This window comes from Polyodon spathula, chromosome 3, assembly GCF_017654505.1.
Source record: "Polyodon spathula isolate WHYD16114869_AA chromosome 3, ASM1765450v1, whole genome shotgun sequence".
Classification (NCBI taxonomy): Eukaryota; Metazoa; Chordata; class Actinopteri; order Acipenseriformes; family Polyodontidae; genus Polyodon; species Polyodon spathula.
In genome coordinates this window covers 23,602,922-23,630,421 of record NC_054536.1, presented here as the reverse complement: position 1 = coordinate 23,630,421, position 27,500 = coordinate 23,602,922, and the positions used below count along the sequence as shown (strand labels likewise).

General features: G+C 38.1%; 1 protein-coding gene across 1 annotated transcript in view; it reads right to left on the bottom strand.

Annotated features, from left to right (window-relative positions):
• Nucleotides 1–3,394: 3,394 nt before the first annotated feature.
• The window catches only part of LOC121312872 (glutathione S-transferase A-like), a 42,584-nt gene continuing 18,478 nt past the window's right edge, over nt 3,395–27,500 (bottom strand). The window contains exon 6 of the mRNA XM_041244742.1: nt 3,395–3,761. Within this exon, the coding sequence (XP_041100676.1) occupies nt 3,725–3,761 (37 nt within the window). The 3' untranslated portion in view covers nt 3,395–3,724. The remainder of the gene's footprint in view (nt 3,762–27,500) is intronic.

The window sequence follows — 27,500 nt, the reverse complement described above, 5'->3', positions numbered from 1 at the left end:
GGAACGGTGCTTGCAGAGCTGCTGCATGAGCACATGGCTCTGCCTGTCCCCCCTTGTCCATCACCACCTCTGAGGAGGTGGGCAAACAAGAGCTGTCATTCCCTTCTGAGGCGGTGGATTCAGGCAGCACATCCCCTGTGGTTAAACTCTTCCTGTCAGCAGCGCTTCTGCCACTTATTAAGAGGGCCACTCTGGAGTTACAAGTGCCCTGGCCTATAGATGAAATGAGGCAGTCCATCTTTGATGATGAGCCTGCTGCCTCTTTCGTGTCCCCTCCAGTGCACCCGGATTTTCTTTTCGAGATACATGCAATCTTCTTGGAGTCACCCGACTTCAGCTCTGGCTGTTTCCCAGTCGACGGACGCACGTACAGCCTGCATGACGCAGGGAAGCTGGGTTTGGCCCAATTTGCACCAGTAGAGGCTTCTATCACCGCTCTGTTACAGGTGCTTAAACTAGTGCTCCTGACCAAGGATGCTAGCTGCCCTAATAATCACTGTCAGGTCTCCGAAGTTACTCTAAAGCAAAAGCTTAATCAGCCAGTGCGTTCGTTGCTTGGCTGGGTAATTACAACAGCATACTGGTAGCCTACGAGGCCTGTTTGTTAAAGTTGCTTTCCGAGAGTCATAGACCCTCGCCACGGCAGCTATAGGGGCTGCATTGGGTGAACAAAAACTGCTCCCTGTCTCCAAATTGAACGAGCAAGCACTGGGCAGGAATCTGGCTGCTTTGATAGATGCAAGAAGGCAGTTTTGGCTTTCCCAGGCACACATGCCTGGTGTGAATAAAGCACCACTGTTAGATCCCCCCCATTACACCTGGGCATACCTTTGGGTTCGAGTCCAGTCTATCTTCTTTGACTTTGGATTACATGGATCTGTTTTTGCTGCCCTGCTAATGGCTAAAATCCACTTTGTCCGAATGTCTGGCTGCGCCGTGCTGTGATGATGTCACATGAAAAACCTCAATTCAGAGGTTGTGTATTAGAAGAGAGGTTTTCTTTTTTCTAGCAGAAAAGGTCAAATATATAAAATTATACCGTATTTACATATTTTTCAGGTTAAAGAAAATCTCAGTTTTTTTTCAATTTTTTAATATATAGATGTACCTCATACATGCCATAAAGAGACTCAGAGTTGGCAGGGGAATGAAAACATTTTTTCTGTTCAGCTATCAATGCCAGCTGTTATCCCATAATTGCTGCATACACCAGAACAATGAACTACCCATGCTTCTCATGCTACAAATGCTAATTGCAAATACTATGGAATTTTACCAAAAATGTTGTTGCAGTTTAGACTTTTTATAATGAAGATATTTAAAGCTCATATACCAAAATAGCATGACCAATTTGTACAACATACTGCATTGCGTTACATTTGATGGTCTCGCTTGCCTGCCATGCTTTGTTTTTTGAGAGACAGTGATTGTATCTCAGCTACTAAATCATATATTTATTTATTTTCTTTATTTATGTGGCAAGAATGACTTGAGGGTGACGTCAGACCAGGAAGACAATGGACACAGTACTGCAAGTGAAGCGCTTATGTGTGTGTGTTTATTGTAGATTAAAAATACAAAGGTTGAATACAAAACAAAACACTGATACAAAAAAAACGTCACAATGGCCAAAAGAAGCAGACAAACAAAACCCAGTCCTTCCAGCACAAGTAGCAATTGTTTATTTTCCCTATATTTATTTCTCCCATCTCTCTCTCATGTTCTCTGCACACCTAACCCCGAGTGAGAGATTTGTACCATTTTTATGCAGCTGTGCTGGGACTCGATTGCTAATCAATCATTCATTTGAGTACCGCCACAGTCTGCACGTAAAGTATTTGTGAAACAACCGTGCCCAAATACAAATATACCATACCTGCCAACATTTGGAAACTGTTCGGGGGGGGGGGTCATATGCAAAAAAAAAAACCACTCATTGTCACATAATAGACGTATCTCCCAAGCGAACATGATAGTAAATATAGACTAAATGAAACGTTCTTACCTTTGTATAAGTTAACAATCAGCAGATGTGTCAGCCGCACGAAGAGCACAGTGTGTGGTTTTCACCAGCTCTGCTATGCAGAATACATTTTTTTTTTTTTATGGGTAAATATCGGGACTTTCTTACTATGCATCAGGACGATGCAAGACATTTGCTAGGAAATCCGGACTGTCCTGACCATATAGGGACTGTTGGCATGTATGACATACATTTTAAATCTCCAGTGCTACATAAACTAAACATAAAATACACCTCTCCCCCCTTGAGAGCAGCACACATAGCCTCAAAGGCAGCCCCCTGCCACACTTTGCCATGAGGAAGGGTTTCTTCTATATTTAAATGTATGATGTTTCTTTTGTCACACAACACTAAAGTATGACATTGGTCTTACATTTTATAAAGGATTGCAATTGCCTCCTCTGTAGGCTTTAGGCATTATACCAAAGAACCACTGAAGTAACTTTTGGAAAGTACTTTCTAGAAATAAAGTAAGTAACATTGAAGCATATTATTTAAAATGCATGAACTATCCTAAAATGCCAAGTTATGTATAAGTAATTAAAATGTATATTTTCAGGGGGAATTTTCCTGAGCAATGTTATCTAATAAAGTGTGACAGCTAAGTCCTGAAGAGGTTTATTATTTATGATGTGAGAGAAAATAAGAATTCTGGTGCAGCTGGTCTTTCTGAACATTATCTCATCATATAAATTGAAACAGAGTAAGCTGATATTAATTAAATGTACTATAAGTTTTTAAACCATCAAATAGTTGAGTTATTGGTATGTTTTATTATAGACACCAAATAATAAGCTAGTTGAAAAGAGGGTACTTTTATCATTAACATGCCACATTAGAAGGTTTCAAATGTATTTTTCCCCCCCACCCATATAAATTCGGTGTCATTTTTCTTTCATAACATGGTATTACTAGAATTTGAGTTATTAGCATTAGCAATATTTTACATGTAATCTCATTCTCTTAAGAACAGGCTTGCTTAAGTTATCCATTGTAATGGAATTATATTGAAAGAATACAGTTGTGTACCAACTATGAAAACACTTTGTATATATGGCTAAAGATATTCATATTATAAAATATGGCAAGATATTTCAGTTTTTTATTTTTCTTAAAAATATTTCCCAACATAAAACCAATGTCACCTTACAATAATTGATTTTGAGTTTAAGTGTTTTAAAATAAAATATCGATCAGAACGAAATTTCAACATACCTTTTGTAATTCAGTAATATGAGAGAATTTGTCGGGGGTCTGAATACTTTTGCAAGGCACTGTGTATGTATGTATATATGTATATGTATGTATATATATATATATGTATATATATATATATATATATATATATATATATATATATATATATATATATATATATGAGTGAGTGGTGGGTGCACACAGAGAAAACACAGTGGTTTCCAAAATAAAGCAAGTTTATTAAAGTTCAAAAGGCATTCAATAAGGCTCTCTCTTATACTGAAATGTCATCTGTGCTGGCGAGACATAGCCAAAAAGAAAATAAACAGTTCAAACAAGATTTCAAACAAAACAACCAAAATAATGGTGATGTAAACCAACTGGACCAATTACCATGTCCATTTTGTGAATAAGTAATTCCACCTGAGGGTTTGGGTTTTTCTAGCTTGCTTGGCTTCTTTAGGAAACCCTTCTCCTACCCTTGTTCGGCAGTCTAGCCCTTTGTTAGTCCCAGCAGCAGTACAGTCTGTTCCTCGTAGCCCTGTAGAGAACAGGGAATCACAGTATTATCTAACATGGATTCCAGTTATTCCATTCTGGCTGTTCTGCAGATAAACCCAGGATATTCTCAGGTCAGAAAACAAAACAAACAACCCATCAGACTAACGGTACACACTGTCTTTTACCAGCCAGGCATTGGGCTGTTACAGGCTATTGTAGGCTATTGATACTCTAACAATGGTGAAACCATAATCGCCTACCTAACCACACCTGCAGCCTATTAGCCCGTTAACTCCTTGACTTTATGACAGGCACGTATGCTGACCACAGGTCTATCTGATCGTTACTGGCAACATCTGTGGGCTCGTACCAAGCCTGCCATGAACGTCTCCTGGTGGTGAATGTGTAGTAGCGATTTCGGCAGGCTTGCTCCTCACACAGGATGGGGCATATATTGGGCTTATGTCTTTGTATGTAATTACGTCACCTACCAGCCCTGCTGCTGCCTTCCCCCGTACACTACAATATATATATATATATATATATATATATATATATATATATATATATATATATATATATACAGGCGATCCTCGATTTACGACGCAAGGCACTTACAGTTCTTTTACATTATTACCCTGCTTCGACTTTACGACATCGATACAGCATTTACTGACATGCCGAGACCTTAGCCATGCGTCATGTGCACATGTTTGGTGTCTGAACTGCAGTACCTGGTCCCCCTGACTCAGTCTAGTGTTTTTTTTTTTTGTTGTTTATTTATGCATGTTACTGTTTTTTTTTTTTTTTTTGAAAAAGAAATAACGTCAATTGTTAACAACTATTCTCGTTAAGAGCAGTTTTTCAAAAGAATTCGACACTTGAGTTTAATTGAAGTCCACTGACATGACGATCTAGGAGTACCACAACACCCCACCCCCACCCCCACCCCCACACCCCCACCACCCACACCCACACCCACACCCACACCCACACCCACCCACACACTAGCCCTAGTTTGTACTTTTAAACAAACCAGGCATGTGTCTTAGTAATATGTACGTAATTACCGGGCGTGAGTGTAAACAGTTAAATAAATATTTGCACGAGTACAATATAACAGGTCATTTTTGTAAAACTATATTATCTGGCTGAAGAGTCAGGAACGTAACCCCAATTTCTAAGATTGTTCCTATGGGAAAATGTGCTTTGAACTGCTTTGGGAAAATGTCCTTACAACAAGACTTTCAGGAAAATTGTGTCGTAAGTGCGAGGACTTGTATTCAGGATATATATATATATATATATATATATATATATATATATATATATATATATATATATATATATATATATATATATATATTATGGGCTACAAAATGTCTTCAGCAGCTTGGTTTGTGATTATGAAACTTGCTGAGATTCAACTTTTTTAATTTTGTTACGGAAATAAGACAAGAATTTGAAACCAAATAACATAAATCACATGGAGATATAATAATATTATTCACATTGTACTATGCCAATACAACAGAAATTTCACACGACCTCAATACAACACAGCTACAGTTAAAAGTTTATATACCCCAATGGAAATTTATAATTTCTAGAAATTTCTTGAAAACAAAGAATTTTAGGAAAAAAAATTTGTAGCAAAAGTTTTGCTTTTGTGGATGAGGAAAAAAGTTACAAGAAATAGATGTCTACAATTATTTATTTCAGCATTTTTTTTTTTTTTTTCCATAATCGTACAATATATTATGATCTAGTTATTTAAAAGCATATATATATATATATATATATATATATATATATATATATATATTATATATATATATATACATATATATATATATACACACATACACACACACACACATTAAATATTTGTATATCTAATTATTTATTTAAGTATAGCAGTTTAGCAGTTTAGCAGTTTATTTATACCCACAGATAATTAAAACAATATTTTAAACACGAGTAACAGTTTTGTACCTGACTGAGTTCAATAAAATAAACCTGTTCTTGTTTGTTTCATGAATGGAGCCTGATAGACGGGATGTTGCTGTTTGGAGCTGCAGACTGCAGTTTGGACTTTAGTCATTTCTTTTGTAACAAGTTACTGACAGTGAAGTACCTATCTAACAAATCCACACACTGTATACTATAACAAAAGCACTAGTTTCTGTTTTCCGTAGCTAATATATGACATTCACAACCTCATGCTGTTACAGGTATTAACTAGAGGTATAGAGCATGTCTGTTCAGTGATGCAAGGGTGGCCAGTAGATTTTAAGGTGAAGTTTGATGCATACTGTACAGCTCAATGTACAAACAAAAGTTAAAAACAGTCTGGTAGTAGAGTGCACAGCAGGAAAAACTACAGTACAAAGAAAGTTGAAATGGTGTTTTTATGAACAAAAGAAACCAATGGGCATAACCTAAGGAGGATGGCATTTATGAGAGAATGATTTGTCAACATGAGGTAAAAAATGAGTGGAAGAAATATTATTGCTATTTCAGGTTTTTCACTCCGATTTATCTGTAAGATTCTGCTTGATACATGCATCCACAATGTATAGAATTACCTGTTGCCCAAATAAATTATTTTGGGGTGTAACAGTTTATTGTAAAACCTAGTAAAGGTATAAGAAGCCCAGCCAGCTGTGTCAAACATTGTCTGTAAAGGATTTGTCTTTATTTTTGCTGTAGAAAGAGCACATTGTACTATGTGGTTTAAAAATAAAAACATTAATAGCTGCTGCGCACATAACTTGTCTAATCCACTGCTGATTTTGTTCCTAGATACAGATGTATGTGGTTTTGAGAAACTAATAAGAGGTTGATTAATTTAGCCACACAGGGCCCTATTTTTGTATGTGACTTAGACGTAAGCGTGTATAAGTTGTCTTTTTAGTCTTCTAGACAGGAGAAGTGCGTGTGCAATTTTCGAACGTGTAAATGTAGGTTTCAGTTGTCCTTCCATTTTTAAGTTATTCACAGCTGGTTAAATTAGCTGACATGCACCTACGTGTGATTTCCAAAGCACTTACATGTCAATTGTTAGGCTTTTAGGACTTTTGGAGTTACACCTTCATCTCCTTGATGTAAATCCAGTCTAGATTATACAGACCCTGTATTTGTTTTTTTGAGACTAACAGATGCTTAGATTATTAGTGCTTTTCGTCTAAATACACAAACAATATTGGATTTTTGTGATGAGTTATCAGAGGATTTGGAAAACTTCACATTGTGGAGTTTTGCCATTTTTGTAGCAGTGAAGATAAGCACTGACTTAAGATTTTATATTTTACGCCAACATTAAAAATAAATAAATACATGTCTATATTTATGTATTTATTTTGACATTTAGTTATTAATTTTTCATTTTGGTGACTGAAGTGGCTGCACGTGAATAAATATATATATATATAAACATGGTGACACCGTTTTCACGACACCTTTGATTTATAGTTTGTTGCATTCTGTTTTATTTTTAGTGTTTGTACAGTCTTGTACCTTCCTCTGTGCGCTACCATTGCTGGTAGCGTCACATGATATTATTGTTTACTTTTTGTTTGTGTTTATTAATTAGATCTCGTGCACCTGTGTCGCAATCTCCCTACCTCAGTCTCCTATTTGTTCTCCTCAGCCGAATGAGGCAAGTATACCAGGACACTACCACGCTCTTACTCTAACTTTTTTTCAAATCCACTTTGGAATCCATCCTTGCATTTACAAGAACATAGCAGAATGACTGAATGAATCTCACTGTTATGAATTACATCTCAATGGTAAATAGATAACGATCTTTAAGAAAAGCAATTCCTCAAATCCATCTGGTTAATTTAGATTATTTTCAATACTTTGAACTCATTATATAAACAGATTATGTACACAGAGTGCCATTTTCATTTCACTAATCAGAAGGGTTATTGGTTATTCATCATAATTGGTGAAACTACTGTACTTCATGAATATTCATAGTGCAACCCAAATCCTAACTGTAGTCAGGTGATGAAAAACACACCCTAACCCTAAACCTCCTCCTAACCCTAGGGCTAGGTAGTGTTTGTCACTGATATGGCCATATTTTAAAATAATAGGGGATGAAACAGTTAGTTTTCTTTAACAATAAAAGTATTGGAACTAATATAATTACTGTTTATCAGTTATAAACATTTTGCTTGGACAAAATGTCACATGGCCACACTATGGCGATCGTATTAGGTCACAGGTCAAAGTGAAGCTTTTGAGATATGAGCAGTCAATGAAGTAACATGCATGCATGTTATTTGTAAATCCCAGCATCACAAACACTCATTTAAAATATATATATATATATATATATATAATATATAATATATATTATATGATATATTATATTAAAAAAATATATGCATACGCTCATATTACAGCTTTATTTCCCTGTAGCTGCTAATTAGCTTTGAAGGCCATTTTAACAATGAAAATAAGTGGTTCCATATCAACCAAATGGATGGCATTTGTAGCCGGTGCTAATACTGCTGATGTGGTTTAATTGAATGCTACATTAGGTATCAGTAAACTAAAGTGTTTCTATTATTTCGCTCCAAAAAAAACAGTTTAAATATATTTTAATGTATGGTAAAATGTGAAAATAAATAAATAAATAAATATGGATGGCTGGATGGTTCATACAGTTCATACAGCATTGAATTCCACTTTCTTTCCTGTGCTAATGAGGTCAACTACTGTGGTTATAGTTAATGCAGGCACAATGTTGTAGTCTTGGATTGCCTGGGGCTTTCCGGTTCACAAGATGAGGATGTAGCCATTGTCTTTCTTCTCCATTAGAAAGACAGCTTACAGGGCTCAATATAAGTAAAGTAAATCTGCAAATGTGCATTTTTAAATTAATTGATATTTAAACTAACTGAAATTGGATTTTTGAATCAGAGGGAATGAGTGCTCCAGTTGGACTGCATTTACCTTTCAGGACTACTTCCATTCAGTGTGTGAATGGTTCTGTTCTCATGCCAGTTAAGTCGCTATCTATGCAAAGTGAAATATGCTTGTCTTCATCATGGCTCCAGGTGTTCTACTTGACTTGGAGAGTCTCTAATTGACTTCTTAAAGCCTCCTGGACCAGCGTTAACTGTCACTACATAGCAGGCTGAGCAGTTCTAGTGTACTGTGATACATGGGATGTGTATTATTAGGCTTTGTGCTATTGTAGGGCCAGCACTGTTCAGTAGGAGGCATTGGCACTTAATAAATACCCAGGAAAAGCCAAAAAACGACTATGTCACTTGGAGGGTCCACACCCAGAATATTATTTACAGATTTGAACTGTACCCCAGGTTCTTTGAAATAGAAGATGGTGGTTGGTTTGTTCAACAAAATGGAGAGGAAACAAGAATAAAATGTATTAATAACACCACATACCACAGACCACACCTGGCTGCACTATAGTCTTACCACCCATATAAAAAAGTCTATAGATTAGACTGTACATTTACTGTAGTATGTTCTATGGTATGTACCTACAATATTTTTGTAGAACCAGTGTTCTAGTATACTGCAAAACTGTGGCACTGTGTGTATTATAGAACTGTACTGTAGAAAATATGGCAGGATTGTATAATAGTAGACATCTAATACCTAATACAGTACTTTAATATACAGTAGTGCACACAGTAGGGCTGTAATTTAGCATAGACTACAATAACTAATATACAACCATACTTTTGTACATAAATAATGTTATTTTATAGAATATATTACACTATGATACCTACTAATAAAACAGCATTGTTACAATATTTATAATGTATTGTGCAGAAGCATTCATAGCCTTTTAATCTAGTTGATTTTTACAATAGTAACTAATATAGCACCATATATGGCGATACAAAATTAAATGCACCTAGGAAACTATTTATTTAAATGCAATTTTGTCTGCCCATGTTTTTCACTATTCACAAGTGCTGTGAATATAAAGCAAACTGATGGTATCTGAGTTTCCCTACTGAGATCCACAACTAAAGTTGTATACTAAACCAAAATGACCACCATCTACACATAAATCTACAGTAAGCCTATTTCATGCACTTAATGATATTTTAAAATCACATGCTATCTAAAACTGATTAAAACCTGGATCCATATCAGAACAAGTGGTTTTGATAGATTTTAAAAGCAAAGCATACAACAAAACGTGAATGTACTGTTATTGTAGCGCTGTAGTGCAAACTATAGGACACCACAAGGTACTACAGCACATATTATAGTATTCTATGGTAGATTATTTTTATGTGGGAATTACAGATAATTACTCAAACCTGAATTTTTCCTCCCTTCGGTTTGCCTAATTCATTTCAGGGGTGACTAATGGATGGCCTGCCCTGGACTCAAATAATTTTATAACACTCAGCCCATCGTATAGCATACATGTAAGAGGGTGCTTGTTATGTTTGTACACTTTGGGATTCTTATTCAGAAAAAATATACTGATACAGATTGGCCCATAATCAGTTATGCTTTTTATAGACAATAAGGCACCTTCATTCATGGGTAACAACTTTCAGTATTCCAAACGTTAATGGCTATTTAATGTGAGTCCTGACCTCAGACTAATGGAGTTTTAGCTGCACCTTTTTTTAGAAATAATGCTGTACAATCTTCCTGTATTATCAAAATCGAAAGGACAGCCAAAGACATAAAAAAATAAGTTAATTATTCACTGCTGCATTTTACAATCAAGAAATACAAAGAAATCACTGCTGAAATTGATTCATTTGTTTCTTTATGTGGTTTGAACGATAATAAAACGTGCACTTTGATTGTAACTGTGAGGCAGGATAGCAATCAAGTCTGCTCTAAGATTTTTTGAAAGAATACATATACCAGTATTTTAAAAAAACAATGTTGGGGGGAATAAACTAGCGTCAGTGGCAAAGGAAGATTGACAATGCGGGCAGTGCCTTTACCAGGTGTGCCACTGGAGGGGGCGCAGCAGAATGTATATTTTAATGATCTGAACAGTGGCAAATCTAAATATCAAATCTTGCGCTTTCTTTTTAACATTGCTCAGTATGGTGAAAAGAGGTCTGATAAAGCAGGTTTACCTTATTAAGGAATTTTAAGAGTGGAACATTTCCCTGTTGAAGAAACATTGTGTTTGCTACTGTTATATCGAATACATTCCTAATCTAAATACAAACATGTCGTTTCTGTGGTGCACATGTTTGTAAATGCAATGGAATGCATGTAATTTACCTGAGCAATAAGTCTTAGAAAATGGAGTGCATGCTCCTGATTGGTTGTAGGGATTTTACCAGACTAGGTGGATGTTAGAAATGTTCTTTTAGTGCCCTAATACACACTGAAACCTAGAGAATTTATCATTTGGAGAGCTATTGTTCACAGCAATGTCAGGATGTGAGTGGTGTATAAAGGAGTGAAGGTCCAAACAGGTTGATTATAATTCCACAAATAGTCTTAGTAGTTTTTATTTAAACATAACCATCCCCTGTACCAGTAATGGTATGGAGGTAAAAGGGCAGGTTTTCAGTCCCAAACAAAAAGGTTTCACAAATTAGTAACACAGTACTGCAATCCCCAAGTGCACGGAAAAGTGCTCTGGTTGTCATTACAGGTGTGCAGTGTTGCTCTGTTGTGCTGTGTTCTGTAGAGGTAGTGGTGCTCTGGGATGTGAGTGCTGACTCTGGCTACAGCTTCACCTGAGCAATAAGTAATAAATTTAATACAAGGCACAGCGCTCCGGTGCGTTAGTGTTTCAGCGTAAGGGGTCGTATTCGTGTAACTGCGTCCCCTTTGTACAACAAACTGCTCCCTATGATCAGCCCGGCACCACACTCTGTCCAATAATTGCATGCCACAGAGCTGTTAGCAGTCTTGAAACTATGTTCGTTCTTCAAAATGGCCGACTTCCTGTTCCATCTTACCATCAAGTCAGGCCATCTCTGTGAAAGCATACCATCAATCTTACCTAATGCCCTTCCTGGTGGTGGTGGGGGGGGGGGGGGGTAGACTTTCTATTTACCTTGTTGACAGTTACTGCACTGTACAGGAATGATTATAATACCAAGAATTTTTATTACATCATAAATCATTTAAATTGTTTCTACTTTATCCTTAACTGTATCCCCAGTACAGCATTTAAGTACATACTCAATTTATTTTCATTTTACGAAGCTATTTGAAACCTGTTATGCTTGATTCATTAAGCAAATTGCCTATTTTATTTCTATGGTTTACATTAATTAATTAATACCAGCTCAACCTTGCATTTAATTGGATATCAACTTTGAAATACTAAAGTAGCCCTCCCTGATCCATTGTGGTTTGTCCTCCATGTCCTCTATGTGTTCAAAACCCACTGGCAAACTCTATTACTGTATCTGATTTTACCACTAATCATAGAACTGCATGGTGTGATTACCATTGCCTTTTCCAATCATCTGCAATTGTTTGCAGAAAAACAACATCACAGTCACAATCAACATCAAATTCATTGTACAGACAAAATGTTGAGACTCTTAAAATTTAAAGTAATATGTTTGGAGCTCACTCCACAGACCACTACTTGTAAAATACTACACTGCCTGTGAGATGGCAAGCCTAGGTAAAAGGGGTGACACAATACTACTGTTGGATATTAAACAGGACTGTTCGGAGGAACGGGTCTACTCAATTATCAAAGAACTTTGAAGACCACATTTGTGGCGAACAAGAGAACATTGGTTATAGACTGTGTTTGATCCTTTTGAGGATTGAAGAATCATCAAGAAGCGTACTTCATAGTGCTGCCAGGGGCTATAATCCATGTTACATTCTTTCCATGAAACTTAATGAAAGTCACACAATTAGAGGAAAATAATTGTTAGTGGTCCTTAACTGTTGGTGGTCACATTTGCTCCAAGGGAGCTCAAATTTCTAGTGTCCCCTTTTCTATTTAAAACAATGTGAGCATTTTTGTCACCCCTAGGATTATTATACTCCCAAAGGAATTAAAGGCAATGATGGTATGTAGGATTCTCCACAGTAGATCCCCTGACCTTTTTGGCAACGGTGGCTTATACATTGTTCCCAAGGATGATTCTGTGTCCTCTCCTACCCCTAACTTCTCCCTCCAGTAGGTGTCTGGTAGATGGTGCAACTGCTTCTGATGATGGACCTTAACACAGGCCACATAGAGCTGTTTTCCTTGTAAGGTGGACAGGGGGACCTCACTAAAACTAGAGATCTTAAAAACTTATCCTAATTGATTGACTGACTGCCGGGGACACCAATAGGGAGGGAAATATGGGGTCAGGCTGTGTGACTCTCTTTTCTGTGAAAAGTTGAAACAGCACAGCAACTCTAGTCACTCTGGGCAAAGCAGGATGGACCTAAGTAATGAAGCACTCAGTAATGCGAACAGACCATATTTTTAAAACAGTCTAAAGACTCAGGGCTCTTCCACCTGTGTTCATTAAAATCGAAAAAGTGTCGTAATCTAGTCACCCCTTTCAGTTACTTTTAAAAACTGCCAGGCCTTCAGGAGACATTTACAATATTCTAACTGTTTAGATGCAGTGATCTAACTTAAGTTTAGTAAAAACGAATTCCTATCCAGACCCAGCCCACCAACATGATTAAAAAAAAATAAAGGCAAGCTGCCACCAAAGGGAGATTCACATGGGAATAAAGCAGTGTTTGCAGCCTAAGTTCTGTGATCCTGCTGGAGAGATCCTTGTCCGTGGCCTCCTTCAGCTAGTGGCATGTAGAGCACACTCCGCCTCAGTCAGTGGACACCATCCCAGATGAAGTCCAACAAAACAGACTGGACCTGCCTGACTAAAGGCTCCAGGGGCTCCAGACAAATAAAATGATGCCAGACTAGAGGCCACCAGATTATTAATAATGAGCATGCATTGCTACCTCAACAGTCTAGCCTTCACCTTGTCTTGCACTCCCTCTGAGTTCTTCTGCACTGTGCTCACATCTCCTAAAAACACTCCCAGATACAGACCTTGCAACCCCCCCACTCAAGTGCAGCCCAGGAGGTAGATCTGGTGGATGAGAACCCTTACAATCTCCTACAAACAATTCACTGTTCTTAGCTCAGTTGATTTTTGCAGATGTCATTTTTTCAAAAACTTTTTGTCTACATCTGCCTGGTCTGTAATAGTGGCAGCAATTTCATCTGCATAGGCAGTAACATTCACTGTTTCAATAGGACACTGAGGAGTGACCAGTCCAGTAAGGACCCTCCTCTGCTGATTAATGAGGGATTCTATAGCCAAGGCATAGAGAACATAAGAACATAAGAACATAAGAAAGTTTACAAACGAGAGGAGGCCATTTGGCCCATCTTGCTCGTTTGGTTGTTAGTAGCTTATTGATCCCAAAATCTCATCAAGCAGCTTCTTGAAGGATCCCAGGGTGTCAGCTTCAACAACATTACTGGGGAGTTGATTCCAGACCCTCACAATTCTCTGTGTAAAAAAGTGTCTCCTATTTTCTGTTCTGAATGCCCCTTTTTCTAAACTCCATTTGTGACCCCTGGTCCTTGTTTCTTTTTTCAGGCTGAAAAAGTCCCTTGGGTCGACACTGTCAATACCTTTTAGAATTTTGAATGCTTGAATTAGGTCGCCACGTAGTCTTCTTTGTTCAAGACTGAACAGATTCAATTCTTTTAGCCTGTCTGCATATGACATGCCTTTTAAGCCCGGAATAATTCTGGTCGCTCTTCTTTGCACTCTTTCTAGAGCAGCAATATCTTTTTTATAGCGAGGTGACCAGAACTGAACACAATATTCAAGATGAGGTCTTACTAGTGCATTGTACAGTTTTAACATTACTTCCCTTGATTTAAATTCAACACTTTTCACAATGTATCCGAGCATCTTGTTAGCCTTTTTTATAGCTTCCCCACATTGTCTAGATGAAGACATTTCTGAGTCAACAAAAACTCCTAGGTCTTTTTCATAGATTCCTTCTACAATTTCAATATCTCCCATATGATATTTATAATGTACATTTTTATTTCCTGTGTGCAGTACCTTACACTTTTCTCTATTAAATGTCATTTGCCATGTGTCTGCCCAGTTCTGAATCTTGTCTAGATCATTTTGAATGACCTTTGCTGCTGCAACAGTGTTTGCCACTCCTCCTATTTTTGTGTCGTCTGCAAATTTAACAAGTTTGCTTACTATACCAGAATCTAAATCATTAATGTAGATTAGGAATAGCAGAGGACCTAATACTGATCCCTGTGGTACACCGCTGGTTACCACACTCCATTCTGAGGTTTTTCCTCTAATCAGTACTTTCTGTTTTCTACATGTTAACCACTCCCTAATCCATGTACATGTGTTTCCTTGAATCCCAACTGCGTTCAGTTTGAGAATTAATCTTTTGTGCGGGACTTTGTCAAAAGCTTTCTGGAAATCTAAATAAACCATGTCATATGCTTTGCAATTATCCATTATCAATGTTGCATCCTCAAAAAAATCAAGCAAGTTAGTTAGGCACGATCTCCCTTTCCTAAAACCATGTTGACTGTCTCCCAGTACCCTGTTACCATATAGGTAATTTTCCATTTTGGATCTTATTATAGTTTCCATAAGTTTGCATATAATAGAAGTCAGGCTTACTGGTCTGTAGTTACCTGGTTCAGTTTTGTTTCCCTTTTTGTGGATCGGTATTACGTTTGCAATTTTCCAGTCTGTCGGTACCACCCCTGTGTCAAGAGACTGCTGCATGATCTTGGTTAGCGGTTTGTAAATTACTTCTTTCATTTCTTTGAGTACTACTGGGAGGATCTCATCCGGCCCAGGGGATTTGTTTATTTTAAGAGCTCCTAGTCCCTTTAACACTTCTGCCTCAGTTATGCTAAAGTTATTTAAAACTGGACAGGAACTGGATGACATGTGGGGCATGTTGTCAGTATCTTCCTTTGTAAAAACTTGTGAAAAGTAATCATTTAACATATTTGCTATTTTTTTTTCTTCATCTACGATTTTGCCATTTGTATCTCTTAAACATTTAATCTCCTCTTTGAATGTTCTCTTGCTGTTCTCTAGAGCACTGGTTCCCAATCGGTGGTCTGCTGACCCCTAGGCCATCGGAGGGCGTCCCCAGGAAAACAAAATAAAAATAACCTCCTCATACTGGCAAGTCCCCAGTTACACAATGCAAACCATCTTCGGCAGAACGTAGGGCCTGCCGCTGTATTACACTTCGTAGACATTGTATAAAGTGAGTGAAATATGACAGCAAAAAGACAGGAAATTCATCTTTGCAGTGGCACACTGAAAATGGACGTACCCGCCTTGCAGCAAGGCCAAGTCAGTCGTACATGGTAATTGTGTGGTTTGAGAAACTTGAATGACATTGTTTTCACCAATTTTGGCATCAACCAGTGGAAACGTTGTTATTAAAACTCTGGCAATGAGTTTAAAGTCTGGTGTGATATAATGACAAGTCATCGACATATAATTTGATGTTCAGTGTTAACTTTGCTTTTTTTAGCTAGGTTTATCCAAACATGAAGCTATATGTCTGTATCTGAGACTACCAAGTAAAATGTTCATCTAACTGGATGCTTTGTTGAGAGTATTTGTTATCTTTTTAATTTGCGTTTTGACATGAAATATGCTTTCTGTATTTCAATAGCATGTTTGATATTATTTATAGCGATATTGGGGTCGGGTCGGGTCGGGTATGAAAAAAATTGTTAATTTTATACCCGAGCTGACCTTTATCCGGAACTGTCGAACAAGACAGTGAAGTACCTGATTCTGTTTGCCACCACATAATCTTGTGAATGTGGATTCCGCGCTTGTTGGGTTAAAAGCAAAGTACCGGAGTAGGCTCGAGCAGGCTGGATGTGGAAACAGATTTATGGCTAAAACTGTCATCACTCCAACCGGACATTCAGGCTGTGACATCGCTGTAACCAGCCATCTCATTAGGTAAGTAAATCAATTTCCCATATGGAATCGTTGTCAATTGCCGCACTGCAGTAGAAAGATAAATTAATTGAATTTATTTGTATAGCGGCTGTGTGGCACTAAGATTGAAATACATGGTGGGCCGTGAAATTTTTAGAGGTTCAGGAGTCCGCACGCCCAAAAAGGTTGGGAACTACTGGAAAGAGCATCCCTGACATAGAGCACTCCTGCCTGATGCCTCTCTGAACTGGGAAGAGGGTACTTAAACCACCATTGATTTTTAGCACACTAGAAATGTCACAATATAACAGCTGAATTTTTTCTATGAACCCGACCCCAAATCCAAAGTCTTTAAGAGCCTTCCAAAGTACAGGTGTTCTTGTGGCAAGTTTTACAATATTCAAAGACAATATAATACTCTGACTAAGCCAGAGGGGAAACACCACTCAATGAGTACAGGGGTGATTACCCACCTGCAACAGGTTCTTTTCTTTGGTACTGGAATGGGTTGAGTAACAGCACTAATGCAAGGGAAACAGGACAACTGAGTGGGCTGATTTGGATAATTTATTACAGGCCATCAGTTCTTAATATACAAAGCACTATCAAAAAATTATCAATTCAAATCAGATAGTATAAAAACAGAAGCTTTGCATATTAAAATAAAATACAATAAATATGACTATGTTTAAAATCAAAAATAAATATACAAAACACTATCAGTCAATCTATAAATTGATAGTTTAAAATAAACAGAAGTTTGTACATTAAAATAAAAACAACACTAAATACAGAAATAAACAATATAAAATACACAGATCAATATGTATTAAAAAAAAAAATTCTAAATAAAAGAAAAGAACTGGCAACACAGTAATCCACTATATAAAACTTGCTTGGCCTGATACTAAAACACACAGTAAAGCTGTTAAGGATAATCACACTACCAGGTAACATTAAATCCAATCACTTTGTCTCATTTAAACTGTATTATACAATATTTCTACCACACAAGTCTAAGCCAAAAGCGCCATAGTTAAAAATAGTCCAAAGTCCAGATTCAAGCCGCTTCTGCAAGATCAAAAGATTTGCATAGGACTGGAACGCCAGTGCATCCCAAGATCGATCAACAGGTGAATCTCGTTAATTAATATGCTTGTTAAGGAAGGGGATGGCTGTGACAACAGTGTAACTACTTTAATCTACCAAATGTGCAAATTATATAAATCAAAACAAACAAGTGCCCAAAGCAACATGAATAAATAATAATGTCAGTTAAATAATAATAAAGTACATAGAAGTGCTCAAAAGAAAACAAACCATTTCAAAATAAAACAACCTACTACTAAGTGCAGTGTTATACTCTACCCTGTCAAATGCTTTCTTCTGGTTGAGAGACACGATGCCTGTGTTAAAACCAAAGAGCTTATCAAATATGGATCTGCTGGGAACACAATATGCATGGTCACTGTACACCACCTTTCCTATAACATTCTGTAAGAAATTGGCTAGGATAACAGTTTATAATTGGCACAAAGTAACAATACAGGTCTCCAGTTATTTTTTTTTTATGTTGCAGAGATCCCCTTTCTTAGTTTGAGGGTGATGATAGCCCTCCTGTAACTCAGAGGCAGCTGTTTCTCCTTCACATACTCATCAAACACCTTGCACAAGTCCACTCCCAGACAGACAATAATGTCTTATAGAACTGCTGGGAGGCTGTCAACTCTGGGCACTTTTCCATTGTTTATCCCTTGAAGGGCATCAAAGTTCCTGTGCTTTAAGAGGGCTTTCTAACCCTCTGGATTCCTCATTGGGGAGACAAGGGGGATTCTGGAGGAACTGCTGGGGCTCCTCAGTCACCTCTCTAGCCTTCGCTGTGGATCATCTTACTCTTTGCCTTTTTTTTTCTCCAGCCCAAAAAAGTACTGAGTGGGTACATCCATCTCCATCAGACTGGAAACGCAGCCTCACTAGCGCCCCCTGCACCTTTGTGTCCAGCAAATATGCAAACACTTCTTTTCACTTTCAGGCTCTCAATTAACCCGCGCTTCCCCAAAGGTATTGTCAAGCCACTGGGAGAGATAAAATAGACCTCAAAAAATATTTAAATGGTGTTTAAAAGTATTAAAACAGTCTATTCTAGCCAAAGAAAGATAAATGCCGTTTGCCTTTGCCCACGTGTATTGCCAGTCTTTCTCATTAAAATGTCAGTCTGGCTGAATTTCCATATTTATATGAGTTTCTTGCAGAAACATCATATTTAATAGTTTCTGTTTAATAAATTCAATAACGACAGCTCTCATAATGGCATTTCTGCAGCTATTAATATTTAAGCTCCCCATTTCAAACTGGCTCATTGGAAAATTTGAAAAGGAAAAACACTAATACAGAAAAACAAAGAAGCAGACAGAAAACTTAATGAAATTACTAAGGGGACTAAACAGCTTGACTCTTTGTATTCAGACCTTCACGCAGTTTGCTGGTAATATTCTTCAGGTGCACATACTCCTGTGAAGTAAAGACTGCCAGAGCAGACACGTTTTGCATTAAAAGTTGTACAGAACTTAAAAATAAATCAGCGTTAGGAAAAAATAAATATTTCACATGATTCCTCTTTTCTTTCGTCTGATCCAACAATATTCTTTACTTTCCCTTTCACTGTCTGAGCTGTTTTCAGTTACAGTGTTTCCAGCACGCACGCGCCACGGACTCACAGAGAGGGTCTGTGGGCAACGGCAACGCAGCTACTTGCCTCACTCGTAGTACTTTTTCTTTTTTTTTTTTTTTTTACAAAAATTATAATCTAACCTCTCTTTTTCCATGGTAATTTAAAAACATAATTATCTTTATTAGCTTTCTCCTCCTGTCCTAACTCAATTTGTACAGCAACACAGTAATTTGTAACTACTTCTGAAGCATTTATTCATTTTCTTTCTCTCTGTAATTTCAGTATCCGTACTTATTTTATCCTGAGCCCCAGCCTTACACAGCACTGCTGCCTGCCTACTGTGTCATGGCAGCTCTGCTTTCAGAAGCCCCGCTAACAGCAGCTGTTTCATTGCTTACATTACTGGAGGAACCCGGCTGCAAATCAGCATTTTCTGCAGCATGATCCCCAACAACCCCTTTGCCTCTAACACCACTATCCCTAGGCTGACTCGGGCCTTCCTGCCCCTCATCCTCCTCCCTTTCTTTCCCAGGACAGTTTTTTACCATGTGCCTTTGACTCCCACATCTGAAACACTTAATTGACTCTGCAGTGCAAAAATTATGTAGTTTCTAAATTTCAGATTGATATTTAAATCTTCATTGATATTCTTTAAATTCATGTATACTTGCCTCCAGAATGAAATGTCATGTTTCAAATGCAGGGATTTACACAGTCCAGCAGGATTCTTTTAATCCCTATCATTATTTGTCCGTACATAGCCAGTTCTCTTTCAATCAGTTCATTTTTAAGAAAAGGGGGCCCTTTGATAAAGTTATTTTCCTGGCTGAAAGTGATAGAGGAGGTGCAGGGAGAAGGGTGTTGTTTACCACAATCCCCTGCTCTACTACCTTAGACACTAAATCTGTAGTGCTTAAGAAAACAACAACCGACCCACTCATTCTAGATGCCGATTTAATGTTCTCACAACCAACAACAACTCCTACTGCAAGAACACATTTCATTCATTACTCTGGAGATATTTTAACCCAATGCCTATGTTTTAACTTTTCAAAAGGAGGAGCCCTGCCTAATGACCCGGCCATCCTGGCCGATATTGCTGACAAAAATCAGCTCAGACGTAACACAAAAATAACAAAACACTGAAAAAAAACATCCACAAAACAAAACAAAGTAATTGAAAATAAAGTGGCACATCTTTCAACAGCACTCACACACACACACACACACACACACTCTCCTTCCAATCCACACCCAGAATTCACTGCGTCAGATAGAAAAAGATAGATAGATAGATAGATAGATAGATAGACAGATTGCAGGGCACCTATACAATCATGTTCCTCTCAACTAAAATTCTCACTTATATACGAGAGTACAAAGGCCAATACACTGCTCCTTGTGGGCCACTAGCCAAGATTAACAATTCAGCACAAATATGATTCGAACTGTACTCTCACTCCACTCTATGTGATAGTGTTTTTGGAGCCTCTTGTCTTTCACTTTTATGAACCTTGCCAGATCCATGTTAAGAGATAACACTCACCATGAGAGCACTCCTGAAGGACTTATTTTGTCTTTAATGATTTAACATTTAACTGAAGAGTGGAATTGTGCATCTCTTCACTGATAGGTACTGATCTTTTTTTAATGGTCCCAACATTATCACAAAAGACCTCACTTTCGTATGTTGTTTAAAAGCTTAGAGATTTTTAAAACAAAAACAAATATGTTCCTATGCCTTGCAACCTTGATGTAATATATAATACAGTACAATTCAATTGCATTTATCTATATTTAGATTTTTATCGCATATCTAGTGATTGAGCTCGACTGAAAGCCCCAAATTACATCAAAGAAATCTTGCTTATTTATTGATTTTCTTTTTGCACATTAAACTCAGAGAGAAGCTGATGCAGTTTCTCATGAAATGAGGCTGTGCATAAAAGATCTATGACAGGTAGTATGTCACTTCTGCCTTTGTACCAAGGTTAGAGATTTGTGAAGATTGAAATGCAAAAACATAGCTGCCGCATTTTGCACCAAAGCTCCAAGCCTGGTTTTATGCATTGGAACCAGCTGCTAACATTCTTTAAATGTTCCTTTGTACCATTTATTTTTTAGCTTGTGTCACAGGCAATGAACCGCGACGTTTGTGTTGTTGTCATTTTTATTTCTCACTGTGTGCACTGTGCATTGTTTTGTTGAATCTGCTGCACTGAAACCCTAGTTTTTATTTTGACTGCACTGTCTGTGTTACACCACTGCGCTTTCATTAGCAATGTTGAGTAGGTCCCGCCTTAAGTATACTGCACGACCGGTGATTGGGTGAGCATGGGGAAGAGGTTGTATAAAGGGAGTGGCTAGAGCACCAGGAAGGGGAAGCACCAGGGAGAGTTTTGGAGGCATGGAAGAACAGTTCTCTGAGTAAATGGTATTTGGAAGAAGGATCTAAGACTCGCGGTGTGGAATATGAACGGGAGCTTTGTAAACTTTTGGATCATTTTTTGTATACTGGGACTTTATCGGAGCACCGGTAATACAGCCTTTTACTTCGGGACTTTGTTTTCTTTGTGGCTGGACTGAGACTGTGTTTTCTTTTTCTTTGCCACAATTGTTTCTTTTTTTTGGTTTCTTTTTGGCTGTACTACCTCTCTCCTAGTATAATAACTGTTATTATACAAAGAAGGAAGAGACTGACGGTTTTATGTAAAAAGGTTGTATCAACAGAATTTTTATTGATTGGATATAAGTGTGAAAACTATTTGGAGGCCGCACCACAGGATATATTGCGGTAGCTCCGGTATTTTGTTTGTGTGGTTCCTTGTTGTGTGTTCCCTCTTCGTGCTGCTCTCCAAAATTTGTGAACTGGGGGGACGGGGCTGCCAGATGGGAGGAGGGTGGAGAGAGATAGTGGCATAGTATTGTGCAGTGGTGGTGGACTACTTGCCGGGATGGTGATATGGTACTGGGAACCTGAAGATGCCAGCAAGGCGGGTAGTACTCTGATTGCATTTACTGTGCGATTTCATGTTAAACGTGTACAACTGGGAGGAGGCTAGCAGCTGCTTACCATGTGCATTGTTCTGAGGCACCACTGGGGGCAGTTGACGACTGCGATATTTACCAGTTCCCGAGTCTAGGAGAGAGCAGCGGTGACGCGGGTTCCATCTGGGCTGGGGAGACAAAGAGGTGGAGACCTGCAAGGGCGCAAGTCCAGTTAAAGGGAAGTAACCAGCTTTGCTGGATTTAGGAGGAATTGTGAACCTGCTTACCTGTATTTCCTCTACCCTGAAAGCTACTTTTGACCTTTCCCAGGGATCTCTCCTCTGTAAAGTCGGCGGTGGATTGGAGGATGGTTCCAGCGGGTGCAGTCATCCTCCAGGGAGGTGCTGTCTCAGGCAGGGACAGTGGGGGGAGTGTAACCCCCCCCCCCCCATCCTTTTTTGGACTCGATCTTTTCCATTCCTTTGCAGGATTCTGGACTACTAACTGCACTGCATTATTGTTGCACTTTGTCTCCTTTGTTGGTTTGGCATGATTATTAATAAAGTGTTTTTATCCATGGGAGGATAGCTCTAAGTAGTATTTCTAGACTTTGTATTTTGTTTGTTTTAGTGGGAGCTTCCTTGTATATGTATTTTTAAAGTGAACTTAATCCTGTGGAGAATTAATAAAGTTGGTTTTATTAATTGTAAAGTTGTTGCTGTTGTGTGTGCAGAACCTGGGGGATCGAAAAGAACCTGCGTAGGGATAACTAAAAGATTTCTCGGCCACGAAGGTCCTTGCCTTTCTGAAACCCAAAGTGGCGTAGTTGGCTACATATATTCAAGTTCTTTTAGTATACTGGTTATCGCTGTCACCCTACCTGTGGTGTCTATAATATAATCTAGGGGGACTCAATCAAGAATATGAAACTGCCATTTGACCTGCATTTTGTCCCTGCTCTATAGTGCTATATCCAGACTCGGAGGATACCATACATGCCTTGGCAAAATGGCGGAACTCGTGTTAACTTTTAACTAGATCTAAATTACAGACACATGTATTACCGTCTCTTTGGAAAAATAATATTGTGTCTATAGACAATGGGCTATAAGATTCTACAATTACTGCCTTGGGTCGTAGGAGCACTGTAGCTAAATGTTATTGTTTTGGGATCCCACTATTTTGCGATAATAAACACAAATTCCCAGCAGTGAAATGCCAGTTTCCATTCCCATATGATCCACTTTTCCACCTCCGTTACTTGGGGCAATGTATTGCATGTAGTACACTAAATATACATACAAAGTCTTTCCACATCAATAACTATATGTATGGAATTTTGCGTATTGTGAATTAACAACGGTTCTTGTCATGTATCAATGTAAGGTAATGTGATCTTAGTCTTAATTGACCTATTATTTGAAGCCACTAGACTAGCAAGTAAAGGCTACACTTATTGAAGTGCGATACAAAGCTTTCAGGTGGGGGCTCTTAGGGAACGAAGGATGCCTGGTGATCGGAAGCCTATTGGACTTGTACGTGAATTGCAGTGGTGAGGTGACATTTAAATTAAGGACACAACTATGGTAATTAAACCTTCTTTTGTAAAAGTATTGTATGTTTTGGTAGATTTAAAAAACTTCTCTGGAGGAAAACATATGCAGGACTGGTAAAGAGTTAAAAAAAATAAACCAATTGGTATATGTATCCTATAATAACAATCTTTATTTTATAAAGCGCCTAAATGCATGCATCTCAAAGTGCTGTACAAACACAAAAAACACAGAGCCATATATACCTGAATGTAAAAGTGTGTCTTTAACTGTTTTTTAAAAAAATATCAACATTCTTAGCATCCCTGATAGATTGAGGAAGGAGCAAAAAGCCCTGGACAGGGAGCTAAGCTTAGTTTTGGGTATTGCCAATAAACCCGAGGATAACGTGTAAGCAATTCAGCAATGTAACATGGAGCTAAACAGTTTAGAACCTTATAGGTTAACAACAGTATTTCAAAATCAATCCTGCTCTCAACTGGCAACAGTGCAAAGAAGAATATATTGCAGCCTGTTAATATCAGCCTTGGAGACACCTGCAAACAACCCGTTGCAATAATCAAGCCAGGAAGAAACAAAGGCATGAACTAGCCTCTCTGCATCAGGCACAAACCCAGGCATGAACTAGCCTCTCTGCATCAGGCACAGCCAACACATACATGAACTAGCCTCTCTGCATCAGGATCAGACAACATAGGCATGAACTAGCCTCTCTGCATCAGGATCAGACAACATAGGCATGAACTAGCCTCTCTGCATCAGGATCAGACAACATAGGCATGAACTAGCCTCTCTGCATCAGGATCAGACAACATAAGCATGAACTAGCATCTCTACATAGGGCACAAACAAGCAATGTTACGAAGGTGAAAAAGGACACCTCGATGACATTGAGGATATGTGACTCGAACGTAAGGCTAGGGTCAAAGATCACACCAAGATTCCTACAAAGCTAGATTTAACTTCAAGCTCGTCAATCGCTATGCTAAAAAGAGTCAAAATTTCTAAGTTGTCGAGGAGAGCCAAGTAGCATTACTTCGGTTTATCGCTATTTAATTTTAGGTTATTTAATTTTATACGCTATTTAAGTTTTGCCGCATCCAAATTTTAATCATAGTCAGACAATTATTGTCTCAGTCCAAACAGCCACAACTACAGGTGTAGTTTTAAAATACAATTGTGTGTCACCTGCATATGAGTTAATAAAGATATTAAAAAATAAGGGTCCTAAAATAGAGCCCTGTGGCACCCCTGTAGATACCAGGCTATGGTCAGATATATAGCCGTCCATAGAAACACACTGCCTACGATCTGAGAAGTATGATTGGAACCTCTGTACAATCCCAGTAATCAGCTCTAAGAGCTAAATGAAGCAATTTAAATGCAACTACATAGAACAGAGGAAATTCCTTTCTGAATCAGCAAAAATGTATGCAAAAGACAGATAGTAATGCATTACTGTAAGAACTATTTTAGGTTTCTTACTGGGATAAATTGCATCCCTCAGTTATTTGATAATATGAAAAATACCTTGAATGTAAAACACTCTAATATTGTATGGTATTAAGGGATAGAAATAGTGTATTCTGGAAAGGCTCTATGCCATGGAGAGGGATTATGGTTGGATTTTATTCTGGAGGTTTGTCATTATAAACATGAATTTATATTAAAAACAAGTAGTTGCATATCTTTCTGCTGCATATGTTAGAAGACAACAAATGATTAATTTATGTTCATTAGACTTCAATAACTCCAAACTAAAAGAATGATGAGCTCTTCGGTGATGGAGTTGATATGCCTAAACTGTGCACTGTAATGGGAAATAGCTAAACCTCATTTAGGAAAGCAATTAAAATGCAATTATGGCTAACATCACACAGGCAGCTCTTTCACTGATCTAAACAACAAGAAAAAAACAGAGAAACAATGAAAGAGGCAGGATGCACCGTATATCTTGAAGATCGCCAGTTCAAATCCAAGCTATGCCACTGCCGACCAATTAGTGCTGCCCGGGCATGGTAGGTCAGCTGGAAAGTCCTTGGCTCACTGCACACCAGCGACCCCCGTGGTTGGCGCAATTCAGAACTGTGTGGTCACCAGATGCTGTAAGTTCTGGCTATGGCTGCACAGCAGGTTTGCGGAGCGAAAAAAAAGCGGACGGCTGATGGCACTCGTTTCGGAGGATGCGAGTGCTCGTCTTCACCCTAAGTTAGTTTGGGGCCTAGAATAGCCTGTGACGGGGTACACCCCACCCCTGTGTGTATTTTACATTGTATTTGTTGTATTATGATTTAGAGATATTGTTTAGCGTGTAAAAACACAATGTTTTATTATTCATTATTTTACAGAATGGGTGGGGTTACAATTCTCCATCCATGCTAAAACTTTTCCATCCTTTCAGCGCTTTCCTATTAATTACCAAACGCAGAGAAACACAGGAAGCACACACCAATGCAGTTATCAAAAAGCCCATATACTACTATAACATAACTTGTATTTTTTTAAATTTTATATGGTGATGTAAATATGTTGCCGTCTCTTTGAGTTTTAAGGTACTGAGGTTACTTGTGTTGTAGGGATTTATGTTTATATGTACTAATGTACTTATATGTTTGTTTTTAAAACTACCACTTTGCAACAATGTCATACCCTTTTCTTCTTTCTTTTGTGTTTGTTGCTGTAACTTAATATGCAGTCAAAATTTATAATAATAATAACAATAATAATAATAATAATAATAATAATAATAAACAATGATTTGCAAGCGCCGTCTTCTCATCAGTGTTTTACACTATGTCGAGAGATCAGTGGGTGGGCACAGCATGTCTTAAAACAAACTCGATTGGCTATTGCTAGGTAGCTCTTTGTTTCTCTTAGCCGATAGGATTTTCTCGATGTCCAAACTGATATACCAAAGCAGGTGATTGATACCCCCACGGCGGTGCAGCATTTATATCCAGAAAAAAAAAACGTTTTAGGGAACCTAAAGCTAGAGGAATGCTGTGCGTGAGATTTTATGAAGTGAGCGTTTGAGGTGCTGCACAACCTGAAGTTTTTGGTGTGCGGCACCCACCTATGCGCGCAGCTTAGAGGGAACATTGGTGCTGGGTATAAACCAGCATGATACTTGCTTGTTTGTTCCGTGGCTGTATTGTCTGTTTATTTTGGCCACAGTGCTGTTTTGTTTTGTACCAGTGTTTTGTTCAAACTTTTTATTTGTTTATTTATAATTAAATGCAGAGCTTACATATCCCTGCATTATTGTCTGTCTACTTCTTTGCCTGACGCCACCACAGAGCTATCCGTGACACAGCTCCAAAACTAAATGCACAAACCATGATTTAAGTAAGCACTTCTTCAATTTCTCTCAACATCCACTCCATATCTCATGTGCTGCTGTTAAAAAAAAAAGAAAAAATATCAAGAGGAACACTCTTCTTTTCCTGACATAGGTTGCAACCCCCATGCCAGTGGCTCCCAACCTTTTCCAAGATAGCCCTTATAAAGGTTTCCCATAACAAAATCCTAGCAAAAGTGTAATAAAGCACAATGAAAGCATGCTAAAGCATTGTAAAGACCAGCGAGGTATTCTAAAAACATATTAATAAACATGGCAAACCAGG